The 25,831-nt window shown below is 41.5% G+C and overlaps 1 protein-coding gene across 7 annotated transcripts in view; it reads left to right on the forward strand.

Annotated features, from left to right (window-relative positions):
- The window catches only part of BCAS3 (BCAS3 microtubule associated cell migration factor), a 514,094-nt gene that overhangs the window by 194,646 nt on the left and 293,617 nt on the right, over window positions 1-25,831 (forward strand). For 5 of the 7 annotated variants that reach the window (XM_088152585.1, XM_088152584.1, XM_088152590.1 and 2 more), the window contains exon 17: window positions 17,451-17,495. The exons of the other annotated variants lie outside the window; for them this stretch is intronic. In XM_088152585.1, coding sequence (XP_088008711.1) covers window positions 17,451-17,495 — 45 coding nt within the window. The remainder of the gene's footprint in view (window positions 1-17,450; window positions 17,496-25,831) is intronic. 7 annotated transcript variants of the gene reach the window in all.

A 25,831-nucleotide genomic window follows, 5' to 3' on the forward strand; every position in this document is an offset into this window, starting at 1 on the left:
CAATGGCTTCAGTGTTACTGGTTCCAGGCTGCAGTAGTTCCTCAGGAGTAATCCTATTTAGCATTCTAGAGTTTTTGCACAAGGTTGTGGTACCTTCTTGGGGAATGTCAAGTAGGATGGATAGAATAAAAGAAAATAAGCCTGCCGGAAACACCAGGGTATCTGTAAATATTTGTCCAGCATTTCCAAACTCTTCTTTCTTTAATGGTTTATTTTCCCTAAATTAGCTGAGGGATTTATAATTAATAACACAAGAAGATTTCTATGCCTCTGCTATACCATCTAATGTTATGCTTTAGAGTAGTTTAGGCAAATGTGGCATGTGATAGAGTTTTCTGGGGGTCTGAATGTTTCAGTTTTTAATTGTGCTTTCTCAAATTTTATTTTCTCTTATTTTTTAGTTTGTGTCTACTATGTTTCCTCTTGGGCTGTCATTACCTTGGAGCTTGGTATATCCTATTGAATTATTAAAAAATTAAGATCTACTTTGAATCATTCAAAGCGTTGAATCATTCAGTAAATCAAACTGTTTAGTCATTTAATAGTTTGCCTCCTTTTGGCATATTTACTTTCCCAAAGCATCTTGCAAGCTGGTTGAAAAAGCAAGATATATTGGCAAGGTATTGCTGAATGTCAAGCAATTGAATGGCAAATTATTAAAATATATAACTTTAGTAATTTCAACTTTATGTAACACTTAGCAGCTGACAAAACCATTATTTAAAAAGTGAAATAAAATCAATCTGAACCAGTTGAATCACAAAGTTTTTAGAACTTCTCCAAATCAGCCAAAAGATAGTTAAGAATATCTTGCTCAAGAGGATATTACCAGATAAGGGGCCACCACAGGAAAGTCATTGTCCTTGATAAATTGGCAACTGAATAGGTCTTATTTTTGGACCTATGAACTAGTATAATCCAAGTTCAAACTCATTAACCACCCAGGTTTATAAAAATGAGAAGAAATAGTTGGGTAAGCAAAATTAACTTTGGAGTGGGTGAGTAGTACTTTCTATCTGTATATGACCATTTGTCCAGTAAGAACTATTTTTTAAATGTTCTTTTATTTTTTATGCCCAATATATAGTTTCATTGTCTTCAGCAAATGAGCCCTATAGGTTACCATAAAAAAAAAAAAAAGATATGTGAAGGATTATTATAAACCTGTAAAGCAAGTAAATAAATAATTTAAAAGTTCCCAGGTCCTTAGAACAGACTGTCACAGAGCTGCCTATCCCAGACAAAGTTATTGAATTGGCAGATCTATGGGGAGGTGAATTGCAAGAAAAGGGGGTTCATTTTCACTGACCCACGTCCTTTAGTTTAAAGAAGGCTCCCCAAACTTTAAATCTATCTATGGAGAGGATAGATGGCAGCCACTTCACAGCATGTTGTTATTGTTTTTTACAACGGACTTTGAGAATGAGATAAAGATATTTGCTAAAATCTTAGGAGGGCAAAGAAAGAAAACAGCATGTGTCATCTCTGATCATGCCCCCTCTTCTCTCCTTGAGGCAGGTAGTTTCCATGAGAGCAATTTAGACTGGGCAGGTTAATCCTTTCTCCTAAGAAACATATACTTGATCAGATTTGAAGGTAGAGGTGAGAGCATTGCATTTTTACTAATAATGAATGAATGAATGAATGAATGAATGAATGAATGAATGAATGAATGAATGAATGAATGAATAACTCTGTCAGGCTTCAGCCAGGATATTGTGTCCAGTTCTCGGCCCTGCATTTTAAAGCCTGTGAGTAGAGGTTGAACAAATGGAAATGGTTTGCATGGAGATAATTGACAGCAGAGTAACACCTTTTCACTTTCTGAAGGGCTGGTTGTCACATAGAAGAGGGCAAAGGTTTGTCCTCTATTATCCCAAAATGGAGGATCACATGAAGTCGTCTTACGTTGTAGGAAGTAGATTTTGGCTGAACATTAGGAGAAGCTTCTTAATAAGAGCAGTTGGAAACTGAAGCCTTGCAGCACCTTTTGTCCCTTAAAACCTCCAAAGCCTCATTCAAATTAGACACATTTTTCTGGCTTTCAGGTGTTTTAAGGGACAGAATAGGTGCTTTTAAATCTTGTCTAAAGTAGATATTTCACTCCTGAACTCCCAAATCTGAGGTCGCACTCTCTGTTGGTAGCTCCTAGGCAGGGTCCAAGGGCAGTGGGTGGAACTCCAGGCCAGAAAAGTTAGTCTCTCTCTAACTGAGAGGGAGGACACATTTTCTTTCACTGGAGATTTGGATGATAGTTTATGGGGGGAAATTGGATTTCCTGCATGGAACAGGAATATCCTCCTCACCAGTTCCACAAATATAAGTGAGAGATGCAAAGATGGATCTCTGACCAGTTATTAAGTCTGGCTCTTTGAACACACTTTTTAAACTCAGTACATGGGGTTTCACAAATTTGAACACTTAGGGCATGCTTGTTGTCAAGCACCTGTGGATTGGAATGCCACTTGCCTGTCCTGCAAGCCAGTGAGAAATATTATATTTCTGTATCAAGGGATGTGCAGGAGCAAGTGGGAGTGACATCCTTCTCTGGGCAGTGCTGAGATGCAGTCAGCTGCCCAACAGCAATGGAATGGTGGTCATGCATGCGCTGTTGAACCACCTAATGGAGGAATGGACACCTTTGGCCAACAGTAAATCTGACTTGAAGGGGTAACACATTTCAATCTCTCATAGAGTACAGTTAATATAGGGAAGCATACATTTATCTCAGCTAGGGCTTTCAGACCTTTTTGGTGGACTCTACTTTGTTTATGGTTTTAAAATTTGTGGCAGTATGGGAGATCACCAGCAGCAGCACGTTTGAGAACTTTTGTCTATTCTGTGCATTTATTTTTTATATTAGGATGGGTAATTTTTCACTTACAAGATTTCAGAGGGCCTTATCACAATAAAAACTTGTAAAAGTTATTGAAAAATACAAATAGACTCAATGCGTTTTTTTATATTTTAATTTTTTGGGTTGCCCTTCAAAGCAGGTCTTGGGCCAAAAGCCTGGTGGAGTAATACTATTGAAGGCTATAGGGCAGGGCCAAATTAACTTCCAGGGGAGGGAGGGTATAGCCTCTGAAAAGGCCCTGTTTGTAGTCAGTGCCAGCTGTACCTCTAATGGTGGTGAAGATGAGATCAAAGTTTCACCTGATGGACATATCTAATAGGTAGGTTCATAAAGTGAAAGAGATTTCTTCAGATATTCTTTGCCAGAACTGCCTAGAGTTGTAGATTGCAGTTATAAGAGGTTCAGGAAATATGAAATAAATCTGGGATTAAAGATTTTAGCCCAAACCTTGGGGAATTCCTTTATGAGGAAGCTCTTTCTGACCCATACAGACCATCTCTGCTGTTGACTCGCAGGCCTTCTCCTGCTGCATATACTATTACTTCTCAAGTCACTTTGCTTTACTTAAAAATTGGTGTGGGGACTGACCAAGGGGTTCATATAAAGAGTTCATTCAAAAATATATATGCCATACAATATCATAAAGCTTTATGAAAGATTTTCCACTGTGATGTGTTTTACATCTCTAGCTCCCCATTCCTAAACTGGGGGTGCGCTTATGAAAACCCATGGCAGTTTTCCTTCAGTTTCTCAGAAAAAAATGGTTTGTGCAGAAGAATGTGATAGATTCCTGAGGTGAGTGTTTCTCTGTAGACTCCATGTGGAAGGTGTTTGAATGGAAATATGGAGAAGTCACTAGGATGAGACACTTTCTTAATAGCCCTCCTTCCTCTGCAAAAGTGGGACCTTCCATTCTTCCCTGTGAGACCATTTCTGCCTCATTCTGCTGGATGTGTTGCTGTCACACACAGCACTGTCACAAACCAACGAAGAATGCCATTCAGGATACTGATAATATTTTTTTGCAGTGCCCATCTTCTTTCACTTTGGAGAATTGGCTTCCTTTGGTCTTCATTTCTGTTTCCTCTGTGCAAGGCCAAAGCTCTGTGGATAGAGTTTGATGGAGAGATCTGGCCCAACTGACACTGCTCAGTCATTCAGTGGTTTTTGCTGTTTCTCAAAAGCAGCAAAGAAATGATGGATTAAAGAGTCTCTTTGCATGTCAAAATGCCCACTGTTTTCTCAGAAAGCCACAGGACTGAAATACCTCTGTGTCTCCATGATGCAACTCCAGATTTGATCACACTTAATTTCACTCTCCTGCTTTAGGAGGCTGGTAAAATTCAGAGCAGCTTACTTCAATTTTTTTTGAAGACTTTTCAGTCCTTCCAAGGCTTGAATTGTTACCCTTCCACTTCTATAAAGGAAAAGAAAAAGAGAGGGAAACAGTCAAGTTTTTTTTTAGCTTCTCCTTATCCTCCAAGTATAGATAAAAGTAGAAGCTGATCCAGCTGGTCCTCTGCATACCAAAATGGTTCAAGGTGTTCCATCCTTTGCTTGATAGGAAGAACAAAGCTTTGGGTGCTCATTAGTGTCTCCTGGAGCTCAAAACAATGAATATATCATTTTGCCAGGGGGGTACAGATTAGTACAGATCAAAATAATAAAACTTGCTTGATATACAGGAGGCTTCATATCTGATCCCTGGCATTTCCTGTAGGATCAGGAAATACTCTGAAGTTTTGGCTGCCAGCCTATGAAGGCACTAATGAACTCAAAAGACCACTCAGTACAAGACAGCTTCTCATAGTCCTTTGTGATGGAGAATAAAAAATAAATAAGATCCTAAAAGCCAAAGGTGTAAGAATGCAGTGAAGAAGAGATACAGATGCAAAGCCAATTTCACTGTGAAACTCACCAAAAGGCTTGGATAGTTCACACTCTCAGAGCTAATGACAGTGACTGTAGCCTTCATCTGCTTGACTCCTGTGTATAAACCAGCTGGAAATGAAGCTGGCTTAAGAAATGCCTTTTTGTATTTCAGTCGCTTCCTTCTCTTTCGCCATGGTGATGGTCCGGAGTTCTAAAGGGACAGTGCTCACCATGGCCCTGATTCTTAGTCCCTTCCACCCAGGCTGGGAAATTAAGCACCAGCTGTTCTCCTTTCTTTGGGCAGGTGAATGAGGATAGGAGGCTTCCACTGATAGACTTTTCATATGAGCCCCCATCCGTTGTCTCCTCCTCACAGATGATGCCTTCTCATCTGGTGTGTCTATCAATGGACTGGTTAAAAAAGAGAGAGAGAGAGAGAAAACAGGCCCTTTCTACCCTTGTTCCTCTTACTTGGACTACAAGAGGAAACTGGCAGAACTCTTTCAATTTCAACTGGTTAAGTGGGTGGGGGGACAGCCTTTCATGTTCCACCCTGAACTTGTAGCCAATTGCAGTGGAGATATTTGCCTCCAATAAAATGAAGTGCATCAGGTGAACCAGATAACATTGCTTGATTTGGCACAAGTAGGGAAGCACTTGCCCCTTTTGGTGCAGAGCAGGGGAAGATGAGTGGAGATGTGATTGGGATCAGGTGGAGAACAACTTTGTGCATTCCTGCCCTTGAGAAATGGCCCACACTTGCACTGGGGTAACCCAGTCATGCAGATCAACCCTGAAATGTGTGTATTAGAAACAACAGGTAGATTTGTACATGGAGCTGATTCTGTCTCATACAGACAGGAACGCCTCGGGACTATACTCCATCGCTCTTGAGCACTGACTACTAAAGGCATGACACAAAACATCCTCTGAGTGCAGAGGTAGAAATCCAATAGCAGATCTCTTCTCACGGCTCCATGTCAGTCTCCATGGCTACTTCCTTCTGAAGTCAGAAAAGTCCACATGGGTTGCGGGGGAGACACGTAGCAGTGGGAGCATAAGAAAAACAACTTTGCATCCTGGCTTTATTCCACTTTCCCAACTAGGGGAAGGATTTAGACCAGCTGGTAGGCAAATCAAAATATATTATGTTCTACTGTAAGCCGTCGGTAGGAATTTGTTTTATTAACACGCACATAGGAAGGACGTACATAAATGCTTCTACCTTCACTTTTATTCTTCCAGTCTGCCATCAGCAAAGAGCTGGCAGCATTGAGGAATTTTGGGGTTGGGGGACGAGTGGGAGATAACAGCTGTTCAGCCCAATTTCAGTCCACCCAGTGAACTGGGAGTAATTGGTTTGTTTAACTCAGTGGGGCTTACTTGGGAGTAGAAATATAAGCATTGTATTCTCCCTATCTGTTGATTCCTTCGAAAACAATAGGATTTTAAAGTGTTTGCAGTTTCAGTGGATCATGATTGTATTTTAAAATGACAATAATCTAAAAAGTAAGTTGAAAACAACTTCAAAAATTCTCCTCTTCTCCCAGAATAATAAACGAAACCTTAACTATGCAGAAAAACAGCATGACCGTGTTTGACTTTTTTTTTTAATTTCTGAAGATCTCAAAATGAGGTTGAAACCACACACACATGCATGCACACACGTGCACACACACACACAGTGTTTCACAGGTTGTACATTGTTTCATGAAGCTGGAAATGTAAAGGTTTGAGAGGAAATGTTCCTGGTGGATTGGGCCTGTGGACTGTAGGAAAACTGAAAAGAAAGTTCTTTTTGAAACAAGGAATGAACTGAACATTGATATTCCCTGAGAGTTTAGCCATGCCTCAAATGGCCAAATTGAGACAGCAGCCTTAATTTAAACCTCCTGGGGACAAAACGTGTGTTTTAACATATTTAACATCTGCCCTCTTATTTCTCCAAACACAGAGCAACCCAAGCCTATAATAGAAAGAAGACAGGACAGGGACCATCTGCCTTGGCTCCGAGATGTGTAGACCGTGTGGGTAGTCACAAATGGCAAACAACAGATGTATTTACACCTATGTGGACAATGCCTTTAAGGGGTGCTCCAAGGAAACAAGGCCCTAACCTTGGCATTGTTGCTTTGGTTGAGAGAAGGGGTCCTTGAAACCAACAGGATTTAACAAATGCTTCTGGGCAGCAGCAGCAGCCAGGACTAAAGGGGACAAGAGAGAGAGGGACCAAAAAGATTAATGCATCTGCTTTGTTCCTCCAGGTCTCAGCTCTCTCATAAGCTAAATTTAGCCAGTAACATCAGGACAGTGATATAGAATCATAGGCTGGATCAGCACAAAACATCAAGTTCCAGGTTAAAAGAAACACCATTGCTACTCCGTTCATGTAACATGCAGTGCCCAAACAACTAACCCATAAGATGGTTTAATTTGAGCGTCCAGTGCTAAGACAACAGCTGGGTTCCCATTACTCACCAAATCAGAACTGCCCAAAACCTCATTTGAACTCAGCCTAAAGTGTGATGTCAGTCTAGAAGTAATCTGATTGAAATCATTGCTGATATAGGGTCTACTGCTTAAAATACTACTAACAGAGAAAAACCCAAGGCTTTTCGAGACATACTTATCCTTTAATATAATTAGTTATTACAATGGGATTTTTTCAAAAGCAAAATTATATGTTCCTTTTTTCTTAATACAATTCTCTCTCTCTCTGACTGGGTTCATGAAGCCAACATAACAACTTTGTTGTAAGAATGATAAAGATGGAATGAAAGGCTGCAAAGGTGTTTTTTTATTTGAAGCCTGGGTTCCCAAAAGAGGTCTTCTGTGAAAGGAAGTGAGTTTTTGGATGCTGCACAGGACCCTTTCAACCTCAAATTTGAAAATCTGAAAGAGGTTTGCCATATAATTGGGGAGGGGGCAAGGGCAGGGGGCAGAGAGAAAGAAAGCTATCCAGAGACACAATGCCAAACCCACCACTGAGTGCATGGATTTTGGATCCAAGCCCTGGGAAATGAAGGATTGCACAGCTTCCAGGTCTAACCTTTGCCCAGTCCTGCAAAACTTTAGCTAGTGAGAAGCTCCACCGGCACAGCAGAGCTCTCCGTGTGTTTGTTTTTGCAGTATGGAAAGAGGAATGCAGATAACGCTGTTTTTGATGTGGGATCTGGCCAAGATGTTATCATCCCATGTACGATTTGTTCATAAAATCGCTGATATCCGTTTGATCTCTTTTGAACTCTGGAGACTTTAATCCTTTCCAGGACCTATTAGTAGTGCAGACAAAAGAGGGGTGGGGGAGAAGGAAGAGGAGCAACACCAGCTGAATAGGAAATAACAAAGAAAAACTAAAGCCAAACTCTGAGAAGGAAAACAAAAATCTGAATTAAATCTACTTTTCAAAACACACCAAATAAACCAGAGGTGACACACTTATGGAAATTATTTTCACAAATAGAAATGCTTTGGAAGAATGCACTAGATCAAGGGATTCAGATTTGTAGCATGTTTTATTCCAGGGATCCAGAAGGATAATGGTGTAAAATCAGTTTAGAAAAACATGGTTCACTTCCTCACATTAGGCCTCAAAGGAAGACCAGAAGCATAGACACATGAAAACTCTCCCAGATTCTCAGATGTAAAACTGAGTGGGAAATCTACACTACAAAATATGTAGGAGGAAGGGCCATCATTTGGTGGCATTGTGCACACAAGCTGCAGGTTGGATTGGAAGGATTCTTGTTTGAACTCTTCTGGAATAGCTGCCTACTAGTAAAGACATGACTAAGCTGAATGATCCAAAGGTCTCACCTGACTGCTTCTGAAGGGAATTTCCCATGTTCTAGTTCCTGGGACCAGGAATGGTGCTGCTCTCCTGGTCCATGCTGTTGTGCATTCCTTCTTTAGAATATTTCACAAGACCTGGATGGGATCAGGAATATGTTTTATATGATCTCAAAATATAAATGTTTCCAACTCTGTGCAGTGATTCTTAATGCTAACAGAAAATGACTACTATAGTTCATTACAGGGTTGCTTTGTGCTTCTTCTTTTTTAAATGGAATTAGGGGCAAAGGAAATCCAGCAGTTCTACCTACATGGATGGCTTAACAGGGTGTAACATATTTATGGAAAAGAACATTCTCAGTGTTGCACATCTGGGGGCTGTATTTATCTCCTTGGTGAAAAGCAGTAAGTTATTGATGAGTTGATGAGTTAAGGGATACCTTTGTGCTTCTGTCCTGCTTGCAAGTTCCTAATGGCATCTGGTTGGCCATAACGGAAACTGACTACTAGATTACATTGGCCTTTGGTCAAATCCACCAACTGGTATTGTTAGATTTTCTAATATTTTCTGTCAGCCCTTTGAGGTAGCCTAGGTCAGGAAACAGACACCACAAAGATTACAGGAATTCTACTTCACTCTTGTATAAAAGAATACTGAAAGCCTGCCAGAGTTTTTATAGGACCCCTTCTTATACCAAACAGAATCAAGGAGGGGTTGCTTTGAGTTTCTTCCTCACACTTTCTATTTTCCAAGGATTCAGCTGCTAATTCACCTCCCTTGAGAGCACCTCCATTCCAAGTTGATCTCTACATTCCTTTACAGTGTTTAAGAAACATTAGAAATTAGACTTGTTGCCTAATTAAAGGGGAACATTTATTGTGACATTCTATTAATTAAATCAGCCAATGTCTATATTGGTCTCAACAGATGGCAGTACTTGGCAGACCTCACCTGAGCCTGGAAACTAAGCAGGATTAGGCCTGGTTAATGCTTGGATAGGAGACCTTCAGACCTCCATTGCCTTGGGAAAAGGCAAGGGCAAACAACTTCCAAACAATTAGCAAAGAAAACTCCAAGAAGTTGCCAGAAGTTAGGGTTGGGTGGAAGGAGACTTCACCTCTTTATATATTTATTTAACAATATATATATAAAACAATAACCTTGACAAGCATAGCTGGTACTTAGAGGAGGCTTTGGCTGTAAGATCAGTTGGGTGAAGAGACCTTCTCTGGGATGGCTCTGCTTGGAATCCACTCCCAATGGGGATCCGCTCCCATGGTGTTGGATCTCTGCTCTAGCCAAGCATTTTCAACGGGTCTTTTTGAGGTTGCCTTTGATTAACTTCAAATCCCCTCATATCATTATGTCAGCTCTTCTCTGATATTGCCTATATACTGTTACATGTGTCTGGGGGGACACAATCCTAAGAAGTGATTTATCAATAGCTTTAAAGAATATGTTACCAATTTATTAAATATCTTTTGAGTATTAACAATAGCGTAGCTATAAACTACGCTCCTTTAGGAACACTGGAGGAACACTGTTCTTTTGTTGAGACAAAATATTTTTTTTTAATCCAACAGTGTAATTTACTTACTTAAAGTACACATTTATGTACATATTTATTTTATTTACTTAGTTAAAACATCCTGATAGTGTGTCAGTATACTGCTCAGGCCTTCACGTTGGTTGGAGAGATGTGGCAAGGAAAACTTTAGAGTTCTTTGCTTGCACAGAATAGTATGAGCACGTTTGGGGTAAAATTGGTGTTTGATTGCAGCTGTGCCCAAAATTGACTGTCCTTATTAGCAGATAATTTTGCATCTGGCATGGGCACGATTAAGGCTGGTAACTTAGGGCTCATTATTCTGCTTCCCATGGCACAAAGATGCTGTTCTTTTTTGAGGGACATGTTCCTCAAATGATGTTGTCGCCATCTCATCCCCTATCTGGTGCTGAGGCATCCTAGAGTTGTCTTTAATTATTCCAGTCTGGAAGTGATGTTTTGCTTCTTCTCCTGGCACAAAACTTCCCATGTGACCTAACCAGGGTGGCCCAGTCAGAGTGTATGGAATTTTATTTGGGATGACATTTATATGAGGTAAGACTGTAAGGAATATTATAGAGATTTGTATGGCAATAATGACATGGGAATGAGAATATGTCAGGGGGTAGAATTGGAACAAATGATGTCAAAGAGGATCCAAGAGAAAATGATGAAAATAAAGTCATATATGGTGTGAGAATGTTGAAAAATAGTAAAGCTGCAGGCATAAATGGTATAACTGAAGAAATGGTTAAAATATTGATCTGGTTTGCTCATGGCATAGTAATATGACTTGTTTAATGTGTGTGTGTATGTGCATTTGTGTGTGTGAAGATTGCTACTCTGCCTCATGTTTGGAAAAACGCTGTTATTGTTCTATTGTACAGTAGGAAAGGTATCAAGAGTGACTGCAAAAATCACAAGGGGATTAATTAGTTAAGTGTATCTGAAGATCTTTGGCAGAATTTTGATTGAAATGATATAAGAAGTGATGGGGAGCAAAATTTGATGAATGCAAGTACAACTTTATGCTATAATGCAGGGGATGTGCAGACCACTTCAGTAGAACACTAAAAATATATATGAAGTTGAGAATGAATTTGTTGAGTGAGAGAAATCGTGTGACCAAGTAAGTAAGTTAGAATTATGGAATGTTTTGAGTGAATATGGAGCTGAAGGTTGGTTACAGAATATGAGAAGAGCAATATATGTTGGAAGTAAAGGATGCATGTGAATACATTGAATGCTTAGTAATGGTTCAACATTGAGCAGAGTAAGACAAGGATATGTGATATCCCCTTTGTTATTTAATGTACAGTGGAACCTCGGGTTACGAACACTTCTGTTCACGAACTTTTCGGGTGACGATCAGCTCCGGCTGCAAAATTTTGCTTCGGTTCACGAACTCCGCCTTGGGTTACGAACAGGATCCGCGGCCATTTTCCCGCCCCTGACACGTGGTCCGCGGCCATTTTTCCGCCCTGGATACGTGGTCCGCAGCCATTTTCCGCCCCTGACACATGGTCCGCGGCCATTTTTCCACCCCTGACACGTGATCCGCGGCCATTTTTCCACCCCTGACACGTGGTTGTAGGGAGGGGGACTCTCCCTCCAAGCAATAGCCGCCTCCCTGTCCTCCACGCCAGAACGGATTAACAGTAATTACATTGAACCTTATGGGAAAATTTGCTTTGGGTCGCGACCAATTCAGGTCGCGACCAGAGTCACGGAACGAATTAAGTTCGTAAACCGAGGTTCCACTGTATTTGTCGAAAAATGTATAAGGAGTGTTTGTGGTGATGTTAGAAGTGTGTTGGATGAGAATGTGAATGTACTTTTGTATGCAGATGGTATGTTGGCTAAGCACGTGAATGATTTGCAATAAATAATAGATAAATTTTATGACGGATCATGGAGCATGTGTCTGAAAATTGATGGAGTGAAGAATTCCAAGTTGTACCTACCTGGAGAAAAACTAGAATAAATAGATGAATTTGTGTGCTTTGGAAGAATGTTTACTAATATAGTATGCGGAAATGGATGGAGAAATGTTAAGATGTACAAATGCTGGTAATAAGGTAATATATAGAATGCAGTCTGCTTGGAGGAATGAATGTTTGTCAAAAGAAGCAGGAATGGCTGTGAAGAGGATATGCTTCTGCACACTTTGTTATGTGGATGTGAGAGTTGGTGCATCAAGAGAAACCTAAAAGTATGTTGAATACAGTGGGAATAAGTGCGCGTGATAAAACAAGAAGAGATGGGATCAAGTATGAATGTGGAGTGACTACTGCAAAATAAATCTGTTGAGGAGGTGTGATCACATAAAGTGAATGAGGATCCAGTTGCAAAGCAAATATATAAAGGAAGAGTGAATGAGTCGAGAGGAAGAGTTGGGAGGATCTCCTGAAAAAGAGAATGGCGAGAAGGTTAAAGGACAAAAAACAATGCCTAAAGGGGTGCATGAATGTGATTGAAGCAAGGATTATTTGCACAGATAAAAGATCATGGAGGATTACAGTCAATGATGTTGGTGTAAGTTAGTTTTATCTATGTTTCTTTTTCTTATCTCATGCCTTGAATAAATGATTGCTCTGAAAGGAAATAGCATGATAGCATGTATGTATATACTGAAGTGTTTATATCCTATCCTGCCTCGTGAGAGGTGCACACAGGAATGCAGGACCAGACAGTTTGGGCACATTCTGGTCAGAGTGCCAGAAATGTAGCTAAACGCCAGGTTGACTCCAAGCACGCTGTTCTGAGTAAGCTAGTGTTGCGCCACAAAACGGGTCTGAGCTTGGTGCCGAAGCCAAAAGACATCCAAACACGAGGTGCAGAATAAAGGGTTGCTTTTATTAAGGTACCAGAACAAAAGGACTCCAGCCTGTAAGGCGGCAGGAGCCCTGAGCACAGTTTGGTTACAATTTTTATACTTCCCCAATTCCCTCCCCAGTTCCTCATTGGTCAGGTACTATGGAGTTTACAACCTATCAGGTACGCCAAATACAACTCCCGGATGTCCCGCCTTAGTTTACATCTCCCACTACCCTACTCCAAAGCCCCCTTGCCCCTATTTAGAATTATCCATATTTGGAACTTCTACTTACGTGTCATCTTGAAAGCTACTGCGTTCCTGTAGTTTCTTAAATAGCTACAGTCTGCGGTTAAACTGGCTGCATCCTGTCGCAACTACCTACATTCTTCCCCTTTTTATATAGGTGCAAGCTGCTTTAAGCCTATAGCTAAATTTCACACATCCTGTCTTCCAGGTTGTGGGCCCTCTTGCAAGCGTTTCAGCATGTTACCCCCCACCCACCCCCATCCTGACCCTTCACTAGAATCTCCAATCAAGAGACAACCTTGCCATCCAATGTAATGTTGTTTGCAACCCAAGGCCTTACATTCAGGATACCAAGACAAATCAAATGTTTAAAACAAAAATGTGCAGTTTCAAGACAACCCTTACAATTAAACAGCAAGTGGAAAACCATCCCCTGACTAGAGAGATTTTAAAATCCTGTCCAGAAAGCGTCACAGTCCAAATGCTCATCTACAAAGGGGTATTCTCTCAATCTTGCTGGGAAAAGCACCTAAGGTGATACAGTTATTTAATCAGTCGATTGGCTAAATTTGCTGTCCTAATAATCATGTCAGTTTTTATTCAATCCCAACCCTTTTTATTCTGGTCAACAGAATTTTAAAATCTCTGAATATATTCGTAATGTTTTTTTATGAGCAGAAAATAGAAATATAATCTGGATTTGCCTCCAGTGGCTTTTGGGCAACCAGAATAGTTACTCTGGCTTGACAGTGTTGTGTTGTATATATGATCTCTTGTTCTTTTAAGATATTGTCCTTTTTAAATTATAATATAAGAGACAGAGGTAAGAAGAAGCTTAGAAAAAAATGTGTAAAGTTCCTTATCAGAGAGGTGAGCAGACGTGTGAATCTTGAAGCATGGTTTTGCCTCCTCCTTTTCTGCCTCTAAAAATAAGGTGATGAGGGGAGACAAAATTCACCTTTCTTCATTCCCATACTTCTGCAGATGTCAAATCCAAAGTTTGGGTTTTGAATTCTCAGAGCGCTGAGATTTTCATATTCCCTGGATTCCCGTGAGACCTTATCTAGACTTGGGATCTTTTTTCCTTTTTTTTTTGTATGAACTCTTTGCCAGATCTGAAGACATTGTGGGTCTTGTAGATATTGTACAGAAGGTCACATGCTCAATCCCTGCCATCTCCAATTAAGAAAATCAAATAACAAGGGGAGGAAAGATCGCTGAGACACTGTAGAGTAGAGCAATTTGCATGAGGGTGGCCATGTGATCTAGGAGGAAGGGCATAATTCAGTGTTTGGATACTTCTGTGGATGCAACAGGTCCTTGGTTCAGTCCCTTTTGTCTTCAGTTAAAAAGAGCAGGTAGTGGTAAAGGGAACAGACAATTCCCAGCATGAAATCCCGAAGAACCACTGCCAGCCAGAGCAGGTTGTGAAGAAATGAGATGGGCTTAGTGTAAAGCAGTTTCCCGTGTACCCTATTAAGGCACTGTCATCTAGGGGCAGAACAGAGCCTTCCCCTGCAGAATGTCCCCAGTTACATTCTTAGCCTTTTTGGAAAAAAGGCGCCGAGAGCTGTTGATTGGAAAGAGCAGCTGGAAAGATTCTGCATAAAAATAGATTTTTCTGCTATAATGTTCTCACCCTACCTTCTGAAGCTTAGTGGGGCTTGAGGGACTTGGGGGATTCGATCCTTTGTTCAGTGCCCTGGACTGGCTTTGTTAGGAGTGTTGCGGTATATAAATATGTTAAATATATTCTTCACATCTTTCCATACTCCCAGTATTCACGTTGAAAGCGGTAGTAGTGTTATTTTTCTACTGCTTCTTCAATGGTACCAGGTCAAAACTCTTGATCCTGGAAGCTGGTCTCCCGTGCCGTGTGGAAAAGTAGCAGAAACCCAGGGGGGAAGGTGGACTGCGGCCATTGCCTTGAATTGCAAGACCAGTCTTGAGTTCCAGCCTTGACTTTTAATGCTGCAAGATGAAGGATGGGAATGGTGCATTGCACACCAGTGGGTCATATGGGAATGGAAAGGCCGTGGGAGAGAGAATGGCATGTCCAAAGGCCATACAGGGACTGATGGTACCGAACACCTCATAACGTATAGAACTTACTGGTGCTATCCATTCAGAAATCTCAGGAGTGTGACCAGGTGTGAAGTTACTCATTGTTACCCTATGCAGCAAGTTAGGTGGCCATTCATGGCTAGTGAAAGACCTGAACCCAACCATCTCTTTTTAACTCAGTTGTTTAACTCATGATGCCATTCTGTCTCTCATTTCTGTTTTATTATGTTGCTTTTCATTTTTTTTTTAAGACTTGGGGTTTCATTTGGTCTTTTGAACTTGTCATATTTATTTTTATTTTATTTTCCTAAACTTGTGGAAACTTGCCTTTGATCTTTAGCCACATTCCTAACCATTGACAGGGTTTGTGTCTGTGTCTGTGTCTGTGCACATTGGGGGGGGATGATTGCTCTTTGCTCAACGTCTAGCCAGACCCACTTTTGAGAGGGGTCTTCCAGCCTGCTGGGGAGGGAGGTTAGTGAGTCTGCTTTGCAGAGGGAAATGCTATACGCATACCCTGTGGGTTCACCTGCAGCACATGTGCCATGCTCATGTGCCATGCTCATTGTTATCGTCTTTACAGATAATTCAGTGGAAAGTCACTGGATAAGACATGCTTTGTGAGTTGATGGACCTGCAAAGCTCCTTCTCCTTCCCAAAGGAGGAGAAGGGAAGCCATGGGTCTGACTCTCAAAATCAGCATCAGGACTGCTTTGCTGGGTGAGACCAGGCCCAGCTCAAACAGCATTCTGTTTCTAATTAATGCGAAATGGAACATGGTTGCTCATCCCCAGCATCTATACTGATGCTGGACACGGAGCTTCCACTGTAACTTTGGTGAAACTCTTTTCTCCTCTATGAATGTTTCTACTGTAATTGTTTAAAACAGAGCACCCTCCCAAGCTCCAGACCACCATGACATTCTGTGATAGCATCTTAATTACATATGCTCTGAAAAGACTTTTCCTAAATTTGCTGCCAGCAGTTCTGTTGGGTGAACCCAGTGCCTAAATTATGTAGGGAAAGTTAAGGGAACCCTCAGGAACCCTCCTCCCCTTTAATTTGCTACATTAAAAACTTGGAGGGCCAGATGCTCTCTACTCCCCCATTGCTATCACTCAAGCCCTGGGACAGCTCAGGTTTTAGTAGTCTAGTGCAGGGGGGCTGAGGGAGACGAATGGCATAACAGTCACTTGCCAAAAGCATCCTCCATGAGGGATGGTCGAAACAGGCAAGATGCAAAGTTAACATCATGGCCCAAATCCTGCCCCTTTGTCTGTCCATTTATATGTACAAAGGGGTAGGGCTTGGACTGTGCATCCCCTCCACCATCTTGCCTGCTTTGACCCCTCCCTGCACTTGTGCTGCTTGTGAAACGTTAGGAGCCATGTAGCTCAAGCACGAGGATACAGTTGGGCTATTCCTGCAGTACCCTGTACAACTTTTTTTTCTTTTTTTTGGCTGTTCTCATGCAAAAGATTGCAGACCAAAAGCTGTCCATGGTGCGTAGAAGCCCATTCTGCAGATTTGCGCTGCAGCCAGTAACTGCAGCAGCATTTGTCCAGTTCGGCACCAGTGCTTTTGAAGGTCTGGGTATAGCGGTGCTTTAAAAGGCAGCTTGACCTACGAAGCTGTGCTCTGTTAATGGGGAGTAAGGTGAATGAAATGCCCCGTGATGCAACTGTATATCTACCTCTTGTCTTTCTCCAGTGCCAGTGAGAATGCATTGCGTCTCAGGCTCTCATATAGGGAATAAATAAATATATCAGCCCCTCCCCATAGACTGTAGGTGGGAGGTTAATATAGTCTACCAATAAGTAAATACATCCACAAATAAAACAGCACAAAACAACTGTCAGATGAAAAGAATTTAATGTTAGCCATTCCTCCAGTAAGTGACTTTTATATTTGAAGGGTATTTCCAGTGATAGGTTATTTCAGGGGCTTTCTGAGGAAGTACCGTTCAGACATTGGACTGCTACCTTTCAAAGTAAATGACATCAGGAAGACGAGGTGAGGAAGTTGTTCTACGCTTTTTGGAATGGAAGGACAGTTATTTCCATTAGCGCCTCTGCGTTTCTTGTGCATTTTTTCCCTAGCTTCTGGTTTTTTTGGGGGGGGGGGTTACATTTTTTCTTTAGAAAACCAATGACATTAAAGGCAGTATGTTTTAATAGCATGAGTTGATGCTGTTGCTTGTTGATAATGACCTCTTCCATCTAATTTCTGTGCATTTTCCCCCCTTTCCACGAAGACCTTACCTGTTTGGAGCAGGATGTTTTTCCATAAAAGCTCCATGGTGAGTTCAGTTCAATCCCAGCATGCCAATTGTTAATTTGCTGTACTCACTGGAAATGATCATCCATCGCTGCCTCTGCTTCCTCCATTTGCTTCCATTTCTGTCTCTCTTTTTCTCTTTTGCTTGATCTGATTACTCATTACATAGATATAATATGTGAGCATATGGGCAGAATGAAGAATGTTAACCAAGGCAGGTTGCTCGACTCTATCAAGAGTTTTCCATGACTTTCTTAGTAATGCCAAATGCTTTGTGTCACATTGGGTGTGTTTTTCCCAAAGATCTTCCCAGTGTCATCTCCAGGCTTTGAGGGGATCCAGGAGTAGTCCTCTCTGATGTGCTATCTACTTTCTTCCTTCTTGAAATTTTTCCATTTGATGGAAGGCAGTCACCATTTTAATTTTCATCAGTGCTCCAGTGCAAAGCTACACTGGGGGTGTTGTGGAAATTAAAATGGCAGCTGACCAGAACTCTGTAATTGGGGGAGGAGGGAATGAAGGGTGGTGGTCCAAAGTGGGCATTTTTCATGACAGACTGAAGCTGGAGAAGCAAGAGCCCCTGAATCTCATACAGAGAAAACTATTGTAAAATACTGGAGAGGGGGCCGAGAGCTTGATGACAGAGAAAAGAGCAGCTAAAAGCCCACTGGTTTGTAAAGGTGGGAGGAGAAGACTTTGGATTTGGACTTTGGGACTGACTAGATAGACAGACAGACAGACAGACAGACGGTTTTCTCTCTCCTGCTAGATGCAGAACTTCTTTGTATGATTTCTGATCATTCCTGGTACAAAGCCCTGACCCCAGCAACCAGGGGCAACCCATATAAAAAACAGGTGGAGCTTCGAGTGCACTGTCATGGCCACCATCTTGACTTTTTTGGGCATACCCTCTGAACACCCCTGCCTACAACTGGGCTGACCCAGGCATTCAGCCACTCTGGCTTTTTACCTCCAAAGCAGCCAACAGAATTGGGCCGGGGGGAAATATGCATAATAGTATCACACTGTATGTTTCTGAAACTACATTTTCCAGGGGAAGGGGGAGGAAGTTGCTGCTTCTAGTACCTCATATTTAGTTCCATCTTACTACTGTCAGATCAGGGTCTTCTGCCTTCTTCCATGGCTTCCTTGTCTGCATTCACAGCTGGCCTGTGCATAGATGGTTTTTTTGGCCCTTTGAGATGGCATGAGAGCATAGCGCCTTCATTGGCTATGTTTTTCCCTGCCATTGTAAATTCTGGCTACGGCTTCATTTGCATTATAAAAGGTCTTTTCCAGTTACCTACATAAGAAAAGTTGTTATCCAGTCCTTTTACTTAAGCAAATGAAAGGCAAAATAAAAAAGCAGTAGTTCATCTGGTTGTTCAGGAAGATGTCAGGCTGTTCCTGCCTTCCATCACTTTGAGTAATAAATGCAAGGACATTGGAACAATTGACAAATACTCAATTGTGTTGACTTTAATGTTACGTTATTAACATCATTTAATCAGCTTTTTGTGGATTTTTGCCAGTTCACATGAACATATGCTGCCTGTTACTTGCTCACCACAGAATTAAACATCTCTTAAGCTTTGATTTCTGATTTAAATAAGTTTTTGCAGGGTTTTCAGAAATCTCTGAACAGCTGTTATCCATCCAGAGCCTATTGGCTGGCTGGTGATTTATGTATTTGAAGGGCTTCTCATAAAGAATGAAAGATAAAGAATGAAAGCCATTTTTAATATAGTGGGTGAGCATATAGAAAGAAAATCTTAAGAAGCATCTTCTCCTTGAGAAAAAAAATAACATTAAAAATGGCAGTATAAAGTCCTGGAACAATTCATCGGGTGTGTTCAACCAAACATCTTCCAAAAGAGAGATGGGTGAGCTTCCCCAAAGAGGAATCAGATTGGCTCCAGAATACTTCCAGCTACTTCACCTGAGTCAGAAATTATTCAAGTTCTTTTCCAAATCATTCTTCTTTAGAAGATCCCTACTCCATCTCTCTAATCTGGCGTCTCCAATCTTCTTGCTAGATATCCTCATTCCCAAATCTGCCTCCTTCTTCCCTTTAAATCGCACTTACTAGGTAATAAAATGCATGCAGAAGCAATGACAATGAAGCTCTAACTGTGATGGCATCTCCCTTTCCCTCTGCTAGCATAGCAAGCGAAGAGGGTAGAAAGACCCTGGATGGCATTGAGAAGTGGTACTTTTTAGTGAGGCTACAGCTTCCAAGAACTAGTGGGGGAATCTTTCTCCTGCCAAGGTAACAGCATGGAAGAGAGCAAAGGGACAGAGGGAACAGATCTTTAGTCTTCCTCTGGCAGTGACAAGGTAACACAACCCAACTGCCTCATGGTTGAATCTTCCTTGGGTAGAGAAATGGAGTAGAAGATAGAATATTCCCTTAAAACAATACCTCCCATAACAGAAGATGTCAGGTTGCAGGCTTGTGAAAAATTTCCTTATTAAAAAAAAGGCCATTCCGAGGTAAAAGAGAAGGAGTGACAATTTATGAATGAGGACAGCTTCAGCTCGTTGTTAATATTCTCTGCAACTGTTATGAGGATTGTTGACATGATGAACGTGAAGAGTCCATAACAGGGTAAAGCAGGCATCCCAACCTGGTGGTTTCCAGATATGTTAGGACTACAGTTTCAAGAATCCAGCACTCCCATGTTTGATTGGCATTCATGACAGGTCCAGTTCACTGTTTTTATTAAAAGCATAAACAATCATATTATGAAGAAAAAAGGCATCCCCCATGTTGAGGTGATACTTTTATTAGGCCAGTGAAGTTATATTGAACAGGCTGCAACATTTGAGTTCTCCAGAGAGCCTTGATGAACTTCCTGAACACTCGAAGGCTTGTAAACCTTCAGTTGGTCATATAAAAATATCATCTTAATATTTTCAGTAGTGGCCGCTTGGTAGGCATCCTCCTTTCCCTACTCTCTTCAACAGGCCCTTTTCTCAATTAAGCAAAAAGAAAAGGAAAAAGATTGGATGTGGGCTGCCTGTCAAATAGGCACCAGTAAGAGTCTGGGGAAAATGAGTAGAGAGGATTCTCCTTGCACCCCTCAGAGTAATCACAGCCTCCTGACAAATAGAGATGACGTTGGCTTGAGCCAAGATTAAAAGCTCTAGATTAAAGTGAAGAATATATGGAATGTAATAGACTTTAAATCCTTGTATATGCACTTGTAAGAGTCTCTTGTGGTCCGTTTGAAGCCGTGGTTATAGCGCGCTTGAGAAAATGAACCTCTGTTTGCTTACACAGCAATTGGATTTTCTTTCTTTCTTTTTTTGAAAAAAGAACTATTTTTCTTTTAAAGTCGAGTCTGCATGCTGTTTTCATTAAAGTCTTAATGAGACCTAAACTAATGTCAGCAAAATTGGGCATAGATTTGTCAATTCTGCTTGTGTTGAGTAAAGCCAAAAAACAAAAATATCTTGTAATGATTTTGAGTCATTTATTTTAACTATCTCACACACAACCCTTCATAAGGAAGGATTTGGAATGTGCCGTACTTCGGGCGAAGCTAATTAATGATTTGCCAAATACACACTTGTGAGTGACCATGTGTGTTCTGATTAAAAAAATAAGTGCCCCACCCACTGGGATGTTTTCTTGTTTAGATTCTATTGGAATGGAGTTGTATAGCAGATCTTTTGAACAACTCTAGTTTCTTCCTATAATGAGTTATAATAAGGAACAAACTCTACTTTGCTTGCTGAAGAACCTAAATTCAGTCTCTGAATTCAGTATAGACCTGACCTGGAATGGGAAAAGTGGGAGGCCTTCAACCTAATTTCTTGAGACCCTTCATGTCCTTGTGCTCCCTGTATAATATGGGTGTACTTTTGCTCTCTGGGCCCTTCCCTGTGATAATTGTTTCTTTCACGATGTGGGCATGTGCATATGAACATACCAAAGAGAAAGCAATGGAGTGGCACCAAAAAAGCATGAGCTATTTGTAACATATAGTGTTACAACCTACATCTGCTTTTGCCTTTGGTTCTCTCTGAAGTTGGCTGTGATCTCTGACTGATCTTCCCATGGTTCAGTGGCCCTTTGTAGGATAAGCCTTCAGCCATCCTTGAGGCTGACGGTACTCACATGTGGTGCTACTACAAACATGTCAGCTGAATCTCCAGACTGGCCTTGTTTACACAATGCACTTAAACCCAGTTAGTCACCTGTGGTTCTTGCAGCACACAGTCCCATTGATTAGATGAGAATTATCCATTTGAGGAACGCAGAGCGCCTACCTACTTCTCATCTGTTATGAGAGTACTAGCAAAGCTACGCTACATCACTTGCCCCTTCCTCACTGACCAGGCGAGCAGCATATGGATGTTGCTTGGGCACTGCAGCCCCTTGGTGCGCGCTCTGTGGCAACCAGCACATGCCAGTGAGTTCTGTGACACAGAGCTTTGTTTTTCTCAATCTGCGACTTTTTGCCTTGGAGGACCGACTAGGCAGGACTTCACTCAGTGTGGCTGACCAGGCAAGAATCAGAATTTAGTTGAAAAATAATTGAAAGAAACATGGGGTTGCTTGGGCCTCTCAAAAAAGCAAGTCTTCTCCTGCACCGGGACTGACTGGATTGTGACGTTCACACAAGAGGTGTACCCCTGTGTTAACTCATTGTGCAAACAAGGCCAGAATGTTCCGAGATGTACATTTTTTCATTTCATGTGTTTACTCCAAAAATACCCATTTAAAATGCTATGATTATAAAGTGTTCCAGAGTTGTTGGGAATCAGGCAGCATATAAAATTAATACATAAATAAATAAATTAGAAATTGCAAATGCCATTTTATATACTGGAACTTAGAAAATAAGGATTGAGTGCAGCTTCCTACTGGCTGTACATTTGGAAATAAAACCAAGTTTGTGGTTTGCAATGTGTAAAGTATCCCTTAAAGCCCCAAATGGACAAGGATCTAGGCCTCTTAAAAACTATCTGTTCACATAAGTTTCTGTCCAAGTGTTATAATGTCTGTGTTGTGATGTGTATAGAGAGAGCATTTTCACTCCAACAAAACATGTACTGATTATTATTACTGATTATCATTGCTATTACAGATTAATATCACTAATTCCAGGGCTGCTGAGGTAAACGTTTTCCATTCTCTCTTCAATTTTTTTTGTAAAAGAAAAGGTTTCATTAATATGTTAAGCCTACCAGAAGGTTTTTGCACTTATTTTGTTTCATTTTTGCTGAAAAGCATGATCACTACTTTTAACTTGGTGAATTATCACTTAATTTCTTCTGTTAGATTTTGATTTTCTTATCCTGCTTGAATCTCCAGCTTCATTGGATAACTCCAGGTTTTCATATTTTGAGCAGGACAGAAATGAAGAGACTAAAACATAATGTCCTGTAGTGAAAATGACAAGCCTTGGCAGAATGTATGCATTTTCAAACTGACATTTTAAAGGAAATTAATTGCATTTTGGTTTGTGAATTTGGAATCTTCAGATACTAGAAACTAATGTTTCCCAACCTGGGTGACTTCCACATATATAGACTTCAACTCCCAGAATTCTCATCAATGACCATGCTGGTTGGGGAATTCTGGGAAAGGTTAGGAAACACTGCTGTAGTGTATGGAGAACTCACCTTTCTTTTGGCCCTCCTCCAGTGAAATAGCTTGAATCTTTACATCTAGTAAGCAAACCTATTAAAATAGTGCTATCCCTCCTTCTACCCTCACTTAAGAATAATTACCTATGCAAGAAAAAAAAACACACACAGATTTTGATAATCACAATGGCTGTTCTCAAAAATATATTACTATTATCAATCAAAAACCAATTTCTTATTTTGGTAATAAATACAATATTGATATATCAATGAAGCCTGTTGTGCCATTCCCATGAAAATAGAGCTCTATATATTGGTCTCAACAGATATGAGTAAGTGATTCTTAACATAAAATGAAAGTGTGGGCTGCCTCTTCAGTCCAGACATCAGGATTAATAGGGCCACAGTGTTTAGGGATATATTGATAAACTAGAGGCACACAGGATAAAAACTGAATTAATCTAATTGTAAGGTAAAGTTAGTTAACATTAAATTAAATTAGTTCAATACAGTTAATATGATGACTTCCCATATATTGTATAATTGCTCTGATCTGTCCCATTTTCTCAGCAACTATTGAATGGGATCTGGGAGCCACATCGCAGACTTTTTGAGAGGGGGGCAGCATATGCAGCTCTGAGAGTGCTGTTGGAGGCTCTTCTGTCTTTGACCGATATGCCTAAGGCAGCTTGTGTGCTGTTTGTTGGCCTATCCAGGTTTTAACTCGTGGATAGTGAGCAGGTTTATGGTAGAAGTGTAGTCTAAGCTAAGGAGTGCCCTGGTTCTAGGGCTCTTGAAGATAAATTGTAGGAGCCTGGAGTTGAGCCCTAGAGAGTAAGAGATGTCAGATGGTCAGAAACACAACTGGAAGACCTTGCTTTTCAGGCAGGATATTTGGCCAAACAAGAAGCCCTTTATAGCCCTCCTTATTCAGGAACTAACAGAAAAGCAGGTTAGATAGATTTAGTGGGGAATTGTGAAAGGGAATAATGTTTCCAATTTCAGTTCCAGTAGTTTGCTGCACCTGAAGCAAAAGGTCTCCAATTCTTGAGAGGTCAACCTATTCTGGGTCATTCATGGCAAGAAGAAGTGAAGATAGCCCTCCCTTAGTGGTTATTCTGAGGCTTTCATTGGAAAGGACTAGACTGGTATAGAGTTTGCAAGATGGTCCCTAATTATCAGCCCTCATAATGGCACCTTCAAATAAAGCATAGCTTCTGGTGCAACATGGGCCCAACCTTCCAATTTTATTTATTTATTTATTATATTTGTATGGCTGCCCATCTTGAAAGAACTCTGGGCAGCTCGCAACGATAGAACTACAAAAACCATATAACAAAAACTAAAAACCTGGCATCTCAATCAACCTCCCGTGGTGCCCCAACAACCATCTGCAGGCTGCACCACTCTATCCCAGTGCCTGGGTGAAGAGCCAGGTTTTAAAGGCCTTCCAGAAGGCTAAGAGGGTGGGGGCCTGCTGCATTACCAGGGGGAGGGTGTTTCATAAGGTAGGGGCAGCCACAGAACAAGCATGTTTCCTAGGTCCCACTAGATGGCAATATTTCAGGGAAGGGACCTGGAGCGTACCCACCTTATCCAATCTAATGGGATAGGCAGATACCCTTAGGGGAAGGTAGTCCTGTTCCTGGTCCTGTGCCACATATGGCTTTAAAGGTAATAACCAGCACCTTGGATTGCATCTGGAAGGAAATTGGAAACCAGTGCACCTCACACAACAGGGGTGTAATGTGGGAAAATGTAAAAGCACCCAGCACTGTATGTGCTGCTGCATTCTGGACCAGTTGTAACTTCCAGGTGATCTTCAAGTGCAGCCCCATATAGAGCGCATTGCAATAATCCAGACAGGAAGTGACCAAGACATGAATGACTGTGAGCAAGACCTCCCGGTCCAGGAAAGGGTGCAGTTGGTGCACAAGACAATCTGTGCAAAGGCTCCCCTAGCTATGCTGCCACCTGCTCTTTGAGCAGGAGCCATAAGTCCAGGAGGACCCCCAAATTGCATACCAGCTCAGTCTGGGGAAGTGCAACCCCATCCAGAGCCAAAGATGACATATCACCAGACCCTGGGTGGCCAAAAACCAAAGCCACTCCCGTCTTCCCAGGGTTGAGTCAAAGTCAGTTCCTTCCCATCCAGACCCTCACAGCCTCCAAGCACTTGGTCAGCATCACAACAGCATCACCTGTCTGGCCAGGGGTAGAGATGTATAACTGGGTATTGTTGGCATACTGATGATACCGCACCCCTTGCCAGTGACTAACCTCACCCGTAGTTTCATGTAAATGTTAAAAAGGAGAGGAGAGAGACCCGAGCACTGAGGAACTCCACATTGCAGGGGCCTAGGGCTTGAACCTCCCCCGCCCCGAAACACCAACTGAAACCAGTCACGAAGAAAGAAGGAGAGCCACTGCAAAATAGTGCCTCCCACTCCTAATCCCTGAAGTTGGCTCAGAAGAATACCATGGTCAATGGTATCAAAACCCACTGAGAGATCCAGGAGGGCCAGAATGGTTGCACCACCCCCATCCTGAATACTCTAGAGGTCATCCACAAGCATGACCAATGCTATCTTGGTACTGTTCCCTGGCCTGAATCCAGACTGAAAAGGGTCCAGATAATCCACTCTATCCAGGATCCTCTGAAGCTGAGCGCCAACTACCCTTTCAACAACTTTCTCAAAAAGGGAAGGTTGGAGACTGGACAAAAGTTGCCTAACACTGTTGGGTCCAAGGATGTCTCTT

The sequence above is a fragment of the Python bivittatus genome, unplaced genomic scaffold, assembly GCF_059951505.1.
Source record: "Python bivittatus isolate LINGU-HERP-01145 unplaced genomic scaffold, Pbiv_v1 ctg000690_np1212, whole genome shotgun sequence".
Classification (NCBI taxonomy): domain Eukaryota; kingdom Metazoa; phylum Chordata; class Lepidosauria; order Squamata; family Pythonidae; genus Python; species Python bivittatus.